General features: G+C 38.6%; 3 protein-coding genes and 1 long non-coding RNA gene across 7 annotated transcripts in view; 1 reads left to right on the top strand and 3 right to left on the bottom strand.

The window, feature by feature from the left end:
• Window positions 1-182, bottom strand: part of HOXB3 (homeobox B3) — a 51,277-nt gene extending 51,095 nt beyond the window's left edge. For both annotated transcript variants that reach the window (XM_075350040.1, XM_075350044.1), the window contains exon 1: window positions 1-182. This exon is cut by the window's left edge and continues 308 nt beyond it. The gene's annotated coding sequence lies outside the window, so the exon portion shown is untranslated.
• The window catches only part of LOC142311537 (uncharacterized), a 12,953-nt gene extending 11,759 nt beyond the window's left edge, over window positions 1-1,194 (top strand). For both annotated transcript variants that reach the window (XR_012754276.1, XR_012754275.1), the window contains exon 4: window positions 1-1,194. This exon is cut by the window's left edge and continues 228 nt beyond it. This is a non-coding gene — a long non-coding RNA (uncharacterized LOC142311537).
• A 1,009-nt stretch (window positions 1,195-2,203) lies between these two features.
• HOXB7 (homeobox B7) lies at window positions 2,204-7,109 on the bottom strand. Its single transcript, XM_075350052.1, has 2 exons — window positions 6,145-7,109; window positions 2,204-2,985 (listed from the first exon to the last, which is right to left on the bottom strand). Exons 1-2 carry the CDS (start codon window positions 6,545-6,547, stop codon window positions 2,732-2,734), a joined length of 657 nt encoding a protein of 218 aa, XP_075206167.1. The 5' UTR covers window positions 6,548-7,109; the 3' UTR covers window positions 2,204-2,731.
• A 1,444-nt stretch (window positions 7,110-8,553) lies between these two features.
• The window catches only part of HOXB8 (homeobox B8), a 2,153-nt gene continuing 706 nt past the window's right edge, over window positions 8,554-10,000 (bottom strand). The window contains exon 2 of one of the 2 annotated variants that reach the window (XM_075350048.1): window positions 8,554-9,756. In XM_075350048.1, coding sequence (XP_075206163.1) covers window positions 9,440-9,756 — 317 coding nt within the window. In that variant the 3' untranslated portion in view covers window positions 8,554-9,439. The remainder of the gene's footprint in view (window positions 9,757-10,000) is intronic. The other variant, XM_075350049.1, reaches the window with a different exon arrangement.

Here is a 10,000-nt window from a genome sequence, read left to right as displayed (position 1 = left end):
CAAGGTGCGGTGGCCGAAAGACTGGTGCAATATAACCACATGGGAAATGATAAAAGTTCATGTTCACGGCTACAGGTCCACATGACCGGCCCTGGCCAATCCCAGGACCCAGCCACTCATAAACTTGTAGCACAAAGTTGTAAATTTTCATAAAACAACAAGGAATTTATTGCATTTCTTCATGACTGCTTTAAGTGCAGCCCTTTCTCCGCCGCCATCTTTCCCTCTAAAAGGAGAAGCTTGCACTTATTGGAGATGAAGAACATGGAGAGGAGGGTTCTGGACTTTTATTTCTACATATAAGACGCTGTCTGATACAAAGCACTGTATTGTTTCAGCTAGACCTAAACAAGTACAGCATATATATATATATATTTATATATATATATATATATATATATATATATATATATAGTGACGGCTAGATAAAGATATATATATATATATATATATATGGATGATATAGATACAATTTTATGTAGAGAAAGAGAGGACAACCTTAAAATGTTGTAGGGAGTATGCTTTTGTTACGTTTGTTACTAAGGAATAGATACATGTATATTGGTCGAACAATAGTTATATAATTATGTTTTCTCGATAATAAATGTAATAATGAAGACTCTTCTCATGCTGTGTTATGTATGCAGGCACACACACTCGCACACATGTAGACACATACACACATATATATGTACACACACACACACACACACACACACACACGCACATAAATACACATACGTGTATCTGTCTATCTTACGGCCCTTCCGTACTTTATTTTTTCTATAATGTTTTATATATATAGATATATATGTATATATATTACATATATTATGCATATATATATATATATATATATAGTATATATATAATATAATATATATATATATACATATATGATCAGATGTGTTTTTTTTTCCACCAACGTGCATTACAGGTACAGTAGTTAACCCACCATATTCGAAAATATTAACCCACCATATTCGAAAATACTTGTGGACATGTTCTACTAAGCCAAAGTCTGTCGATCGATCTATCTATCTATCTATCTATCTATATGTATATATATATATATACTTATCCATAAATAATGATGTATACTAAAAATTAAATTGTCATGTTAAGCTAAAAGAAAATATAAAAGAAGTGTTACATACAGCGCTCAGATATGCTATTTAACAATATGAATATATAGGCCTGACATATATATATATATATATATATATATCTATATATATATTATATATATATATTATATATATGTATATATATATATATATATATATATATATATATATATATATATATATATATACTTGTGTTTGGAAATAAAAATTGACAAGAATACAATATAATTTTGTAATTACATTGTGCAAAATAAAATAATTATATATTGAGGTGTTTGTTTTCTTTTTTTTTCTTTTGTCCATGTATCCCTTTTATTCGATGTTTCAACTGTGTAAATTTCAACACACTATCGTATGAAACGTATAATTTGTGTGTTGTAAAATAATACTAAATTATAATTATATATTTTTTGTCACACAAGCGTATATATATATATATATATGTACATATATATGTGTGTGCGTGTACATATATATATATATATATATATATATATATATATATATATATATATATATATATATATATATATGTATTTTGAAATAAAGGTTGTAGACCAGCTCACCTGTCTGAGCTCAAGCCCCGGCGTCCTTGTTCTCCTTATTGCACGGACCCGAAGTGGGAGACTTCCAAGATATGTAGAACAAGCTGAAGAAGGATCCAGCAAGGCAGAATGACTCCAAAAGTCAGAGAAAAAAAAAAACAACTTTTGTTGCCTTTTGGAGTCATTCTGCCTTGCTGGATCCTTCTTCAGCTTGTTCTACATATATATATGTATATATATAAATATATATACATGTATATATATATATATATATATATACATATATATATACACCCTCGTACATTCAGATCACTTTACATACATCTGATATGGAAAAATATACAGATATTGGGCATAACGTACACATAATTTTCTATATATAAAAATTGTATATATATATATATATATATATATATATATATATATATATATTAATAATTTTTACAGTTACTTTTCAGGTAAATAATTTAGAACAATATAGCTATTATTATCAGTGTTATATAGGACAATAAATAAAGAACAGAGTTTCCAGCCATTTTATTTTATTCGTTTGAAATATTACAAGATCAGAGCATTTACAAACAAAGAAAAAAAAGTCACTATGATTAAATTATAATAATACAGCACATATTTCTGCACGCACACACATTACATGACGAAAATTGTCATTTTTTTTTCTGGTCAAAATATTGGACAACTAATTTGTTTCTTTTTTTTTCTGTCACTAAGTCACCACAGATTCGTGACTATCAACCACATGACGTCATTATTAAACGGAATGAAACAAAGCACAGTCCTACACAAACACTTGGGGTCTCCGATGAGCTACACACAGTCACGATCGTTGTACTTTTTAGGGTCTCACGGTTCTGGAGTCTGGGGGTCTCTGAAGGACCGGCACGTTTGCTATATGGAGTCACATCAAAATGAATCTACTCTGTCACCACATTGGGGGTAGGTAGCTAACCCTATAGTATAAAAGGGATCTAGGTAGTATGACAGGATCCAGGAGAGCCAGTGGATCTTGTGGAGGGGGCACCAGTCTTTTCTGGGGTCTGGTCACTCCTCTTCCTCTTCCTCAGTCTCCGGCTTTTCCTGGCTGTTTGAGGAAGGACTGGAAGCCTTATTTTCCTTTTTCCATTTCATCCTGCGGTTCTGGAACCAGATTTTGATCTGTCGCTCGGTCAGGCACAGGGCATGTGCGATCTCGATGCGTCTCCGTCGCGTCAGGTAGCGATTATAGTGGAACTCCTTCTCCAGCTCCAGGGTCTGGTACCGGGTGTAGGTCTGGCGGCCTCTCTTTCTGTCTGTGCCTGCAACATTACAAGGGGCATGGATGAATGTAGGTGCCAACATGGCTACAGTATAATGCAAGGGAGGGATAACATTCATAGGAAGGGTGATCTGATATGTCACCTGCACATACAGGGTCTATGTCCCAAATACAGTTCTACACACATAACCTTTAGAGCCCATAGTGCAATTTCCTACTGGTTCTAGAATAGTTCTTGTTTTTACATGAGAGTGTATTTGTCAGATACATCACTGTATGGGATTCAGAGTTGGAGTCCTGTGGGCTAATCAGATAGGTAAGACTGTGGGGGGCTGTAATCAGATATGTTATTCTGTGCAGGGGACTGAGAGAAGAATTAATAAATAAATAGGTATTTGTATAGGCATCTATGGGGGGCCTCAGTAATCAGATCTGTTCTCCAGTGGGGGCCTATAGACCATTAGTAAGATGATATTTAATTTTGTAGCGTTTTTGTGTAGACAATCAGCATTTAGATATAAGTGAGGGGGAAAGAATAATGACTATAACATTGGGACTTGTCTGGGCACATCACAATGCACATGTGTTTATATGTAGCACACGCGTTTGTGGTCAGATTCTATCCACTGTGACGAATTGCTGGATTAATATTTGGTCAGTGTTCCTGAAAGATGAGGGGTCAATGGGGGATTATCCCTGTTCCAAATTATCATTACAACAAGATGCAATGCTATAATTCTCATGCTACGCTTATATGAGCTGACTCAAAGCTTTGAGAAAAGTATTATACGGATAAAGTGTGTGACATCAACAATCTTATTATATGGACAGAGTCTATGTGACATCAACAATCTTATTATATGGACAGAGTCTATGTGACATCAACACTCTTATTATATGGACAGAGTCTATGTGACATCAACACTCTTATTATATGGACAGAGTCTATGTGACATCAACAATCTTATTATATGGACAGAGTCTATGTGACATCAACAATCTTATTATATGGACAGAGTCTATGTGACATCAACACTCTTATTATATGGACAGAGTCTATGTGACATCAACAATCTTATTATATGGAAAGAGTCTATGTGACATCAACAATCTTATTATATGGACAGAGTCTATGTGACATCAACACTCTTATTATATGGACAGAGTCTATGTGACATCAACACTCTTATTATATGGACAGAATCTATGTGACATCAACAATCTTATTATATGGACAGAGTCTATGTGACATCAACAATCTTATTACAGTTACTTCTCACACAATATCTGCCTGGCAAAATACTGCATATACCAGACACAGAGAGCTATGTGCATACTGAGCACACTACTCGTGGGTAACCCTCCTATCACATACATTGGGTACATTGCAATTACAACTGGGACAGGTCATTTGGATACGTTAGGATATAACAGAGAAGAGTAGAAAAAATAGTTGGTATTTACTGTCTAGGGAAACGTCCAATACCCAATATTACCAATGTACAGAGAAATACACTAGTTAAGAAGATAGAGGATGGCTGGATATATATAGATAGATCAATAGATAGATAGATAGATAGATAGATAGATAGATAGATAGATAGATAGATAGATAGATAGATAGATAGATAGATAGATAGATAATATATAAAGAGATGATATACAAATAGTTTGAAGATAGACAGATAGATAGATAATATATAGAGATAGATAATATATAGAGTTTGAAGAAAGATAGTAGATAGCGTTAGATGAATAAATACATAGATTGTAGATAGAACGATAGATGATAGATTCAATATAGATAGATGCATAAATAGATAGAGATAAATTAGATAGATAGATAGATCCATATATATGAGATAGAATAAGGAAGGATTTACACAATAAACATGTCCTCTCCCTAGTTCAGTGTAATGCTTCTCATGAATTGCTGGAATCTATTTCCCTTTTGTCAGCCACTTACTGCACATTGAGGATCTGCCAGCTCACAGTAAATACCGGGCATCCTGCATCGTGTATCATCCCTAGGATTTGCATAGCTCCTTAGCACTGATTTTATAGTGCACGCTTGTTTTGCTTGTAAACTTCCCCAATCCCAGTAAATACCTGATGCCACTAAATCTCCTGCCTGGATTTGTTCTACAGATCAATAGCCAGTATTAATCAGCCTTGATTTCCTCTGCTGCCCTCGCAGTCCGGGCAGGGGCTGCTTCTGTGCCCCGGTCACAACAGTCACTCCAGTATGAACACCATTGATGAGCTGGGATTAATCCCAGGCGCCATATAATCGTGTCTCCATCCCTAAGGTGCCCTTTTCTTCCCTCCCTCCCTCTCTTCCATACCTGTGCTCCTCATTCAGGGGTAAATTATCTCCCCCCCCCTTCCTTCCTTCTTACCTATGCTCCTGACATAGTGGTACATTTTATTCTCTTCCTTCTTACCTGTGCTGTTCACATAGGGGTACATTTCTTTCCTTCTCTCTTTCTTCTTCCCTGTGCTCCTTACTCAGGGGTACATTTTTTCCTCTTCCTTCTTACCTATGCTCCTCAAATAGAGGTAGATTTTCTTCTTCGCTTCTTACCTGTGCTCCTCACATAGGGGTACATTTTCTTCTATCCCATATCACCTATGCTCCTTACCCAGGGGTACATTTCCTTCCCTCCCTCTTCCTTCCCTGTGGACCTCATCCAGGGGTAGATTAAGTTCCCTTCATTATCTATCCTCCTTATCCAGGGGTACATTTCCTTCCCTCTCTTCCTTCCTTCCTTCTTACCTATCCTACTTACCCAGGGGTACAATTCCTTCCCTCCCTCTTCCCTACCTGTGGTCCTCATCCAGGGGTAGATTAAGATCCTTTCCTTACCTATCCTCCTTATCCAGGGGTACATTTCCTTCCCTCCCTCTTGCTTACCTGTGCTCCTCATCCAGGGATAGATGGGTTACCTTCCTTACCTATGCTCCTTACCCAGGAGTACATTTCCTTCCCTCCCTCTTCCTTTCCTGTGCTCCTCATCCAGGGGTAGATGGGTTCCCTTCCTTACCTATCCTCCTTACCCAGGGGTACATTTCCTTCCCTCCCTCTTCCTTCCTTCCTTCTCACCTATCCTCCTTACCCAGGGGTACATTTCCTTCCCTCTCTCTTCCTTAACTATCCTCCTTACCCAGGGGTACATTTCCTTCCCTCCCTCTTGCTTACCTGTGCTCCTCATCCAGGGGTAGATTCGGAAGTTGCTCTCGTTGTGCAGGTCAGAGTCTCTCTGCTCGCTCTTTGTGCAGTTTTGCTTGGAGGAGTCACCGGAGCACATCAGGGAAAGGTTCTGCTCAAACGGAGAGCAGTGCACATTGAAGGCGGCTGCGTCCAGCCCGTAGCCGGCCGGGGGGTACATCGCCGGGCTCTGGGGGTGCAGGCTGCTGCCATTGCTGTATATCCCGGCCATGGATCCAGGGAAGGACGCCGCGCTCCCGGAGCCATAGCCCGTGCGTTGTGTGTTGGAGGCAAAGGCGCACGAAGTTTGCTCCGGGAAGACTCCGGATGGGAAGACAGAAGTTGCAGTTGGATATTTGGAGAATAAAGCATTGGCATAATACAATGAACTCATAATTTGGCCGGATGATTTGTAGGCCGGGACGTTTTAGTGTCGGTTTTACGAGGTACCGTGATATATTACAGAATTAGAGTCCAGATTTACACCAAAAAGGACCCCCTTTTTCCTCCCTGACCATGTGACTGCAGGACACGTGATTTCCCAGCGCCCAATCCAGGCCATGCATCCCACAGCTCTTATAATGTGGAAAAAAAATGTTGTAGTGCTGGATTTATAAAATATGATAAATATTTGATGCTCTCTAAGATCTATGTTATAAAGTGCAATAGCGATGTAGTCGATAAGTGAGCGGCAATCTGCTCCAATCGGACATAAACCCACTGCTCAGGCACAAAATCTCCAGCCTATTTATTCCTCTATTGATTTTGCTCTAACGCTGCTGTCTGCGCTGGTGAGATCTCGCTATCTGTGCCATAGTTATTAATGGATCGTGCGTAATGCTCAGCCCTGCACCGGTGCACAGACCACAAAGAGCTCAAACATCAGACTGTGCCTCAGCCTGACTGCTCCTTATTGCTGGATGATGGGGTCTGCTCCTCAGATATGGGCCACAGCCAGTTTCTCCACTCTCAGGTTCTCATCAGACTGACCCACTCCTTATTTGCAGGGCTGCATTTAGCCACAACAGTCACCATCCCTACATCCATTCTGATGTCCTTGGACACGTACACTGTGCTGCTGTGTTCCTTTATACATTAACCCTTCTAGTACCAGAATGCACAGAGCCAAAGAGGGTTCAATTTCTCTATACACAGCCTCTTAGTTTAGAGCTCATTCTGAGATCTTTCTCAATAGACCAAATGCCAAAATGATCTGATAACACAACACAATTTACTGAGTCACAAGCTTTACTATTCTTCAATGTCTTCTGGAGGTCTTTGCAGAGTCTGATGTCTTTTTTATGTTTCCTTCATTGTACATCCTTTCCTACACTTACATCGACCTTAAATCTATTTTATATTGCAAAGATCTAGACATCCCCCCTCCATGTTTACCTACGCAGTAATAATTTAGCAAAATAAACTTGGGCTAATCTATCTATCTATCTATCTATCTATCTATCTATCTATCTATCTATCTATCTATCTATCATATTTACATACAGTAACCCATCCTACCCCAAAATCCTGCAGTGTAATAAGCTGAGCCAAAAGGAAGTTCAATCCATGTTTCTCTTTAACTGTTATCTATACTGGTACTGGCACATGGTAAAGTAACTTTTGCTGATCCCTTTCCTAATAATACATACATACCTAACCCCACCAACCTCCCCATACCACAATATACTACAATGCTATACAACAGAACTTGTTAGGAATGTTTATCTTCAGTAACACAGATTACAGATACAATTAACCAAACTTGGGTTAAAATCCCTATATAAATTATCATACAAAAAGTAACTCGTGTTAATATCTTTATAGTATTCACATATTTACATTTCACAATGACTTGTATTGTAAATGCAATGCACTGAGCCAAACTCCCATCTCTATATACGATAGATGATAGATAATAGATAGATAAATAGATTTAGAGAAATTATATAGCTAGCTAGATGATAGCTAGATAGATAGATAGATAGATAGATAGATAGATAGATAGATAGGTATGAGATTGATAATATGACATAGCTAGATAGATAAATGCTAGATAGATAGACAGACAGATAGATAGCTAGATAGATAGATAGATGGATAGATAGGTATGAGATTGATAATATGACATAGCTAGATAGATAAATGCTAGATAGATAGACAGACAGATAGATAGATAGATAGATGGATGGATAGATAGATAGATAGATGATAGATAGATATGAGATTGATAATATGACATAGCTAGATAGATAAATGCTAGATAGATAGATAGACAGATAGATAGATAGATAGATAGATATGAGATAGATAGTTACATAGGAGATAGATAGATAGATAGATAGATAGGAGATAGATACATTTGGAGACATCTAGGTATAAAATCAGGTTACCTGACCTCATCCAGGATCCATTGCTCTCTCATCCGGTTGATCGGATCATTCCAGGTATCCTTATCCAAGCCCTAATCATACACACAGCCCAATTTAGTGGCCTTATGTATTGCATTTTCTGAGCAGTTAAGAACTTTATTTCTCTTTTTTTCACCCCAAGTGGAGGAAGTGAAGCATCAAAACTCACTGATGTCACAATCCCTCTTGTAAACTTTATTGTAACTCCTTCTTCCGCCGCTTCCATGTTTAGACAATAGGACAAAGTGTGCAGAACCATAAAATAGAGAATTATCCCCATCCCCCAATAAAAGGAATTCACGTATACAGTATACAGTCTGTTCACAGTAACCCTAAAATCACAAGTGGCTTTTCACTGGGCGCATGCTAACTACATCCTCGCAGACACTGGGAATGCGGGGTGCCAGGGACAACAAGAGGGGTATCTAGCAGTGTGTTAGAGGGAGGGGGACTACAGCTGAATTAGGCAGTTTCATGTTGTTGGTCTGTTCTTTTATATATATATGTAAAGAAAATACAGTAAACCACATAGAGAAATAGTGCACACACAACTTCTAGAGCAAACCTTCCCCAACAAAACAAACCCCAAATGATCATCCACAAAAGCTATTGCGTTATACACAAACACTACAAAGTCAGTAGCTTCCCCCTCAAGAAGGTAAGAAGACGGTAGTAGTTTATCCTTGTCTTATGGGGCTCTGGTTAGATATTAAGTCGGATGAGAGGGGATTACAGCTACAGCAACATTGTGCCCCCTCCAGCATCTTTCCAGGAACATAGGACGAGGACTGGGGATAATTGGAGAGTGCCTGCTTCTTTCCAGGAACATAGGACGAAGACCGGGGAGAACTAGAGAATGTCTGCTCCAAAAGTCCAAACTAGTCTAGGCTCTTCTCGCCCTTTTGTCCATCCAGTGCGTCCTCAGTGTCTTGTTGTGACCTCTCCATTTTCTGTTTTTCCAGTTCCTCCTGCTCACATTTGCTGCTGGGGAACTTATCTTTGTTATTCTCCTTTTTCCATTTCATCCTCCTGTTCTGGAACCAGATTTTGACTTGTCTTTCAGTAAGTCCCAGAGCATGAGAAACCTCGATCCTCCGTTTGCGAGTCAGGTAGGGGTTGAATAGGAATTCCTTCTCCAGCTCCAAGGTCTGGTAGCGGCTGTAGGTCTGCCTGCCTCTCCTGCGTCCAGCGGCTGCTGGAGATGACAAAGGGGCAACAATAAGGGGCTGGGAACATCACAAAGTACAAAGCAGGAAAAAAAGAGTATACAGTACAAATATCACATAAAGAAAAGCAGTATATGCTACAAAGGGCTGGGGAAGGAGGGTGTAAACAGCCTGGGAAGTGTCCAGCAGTAAAACACAATCCTCCATCCGGCCAATTAAACTATAAAGCAATTCACAAGTGCACAAGTTACCCCCCATAAAACAGGGTCACTT

This window comes from Anomaloglossus baeobatrachus, chromosome 5 (assembly GCF_048569485.1).
Source record: "Anomaloglossus baeobatrachus isolate aAnoBae1 chromosome 5, aAnoBae1.hap1, whole genome shotgun sequence".
In the NCBI taxonomy this organism is placed as follows: Eukaryota; Metazoa; Chordata; class Amphibia; order Anura; family Aromobatidae; genus Anomaloglossus; species Anomaloglossus baeobatrachus.
This window is presented reverse-complemented; position numbering and strand designations above follow the sequence as displayed.

Excerpts from the sequence above, each read along its gene's own strand:
- HOXB7 (XM_075350052.1), bottom strand. The coding sequence starts at position 6,547 with ATGAGTTCATTGTATTATGCCAATGCTTTATTCTCCAAATATCCAACT. Across the intron at positions 2,986-6,144 it reads CCCCTGGATGAGGAGCACAG|GCACAGACAGAAAGAGAGGC; the intron begins GTAAGCAAGAGG and ends GTAATGTTGCAG.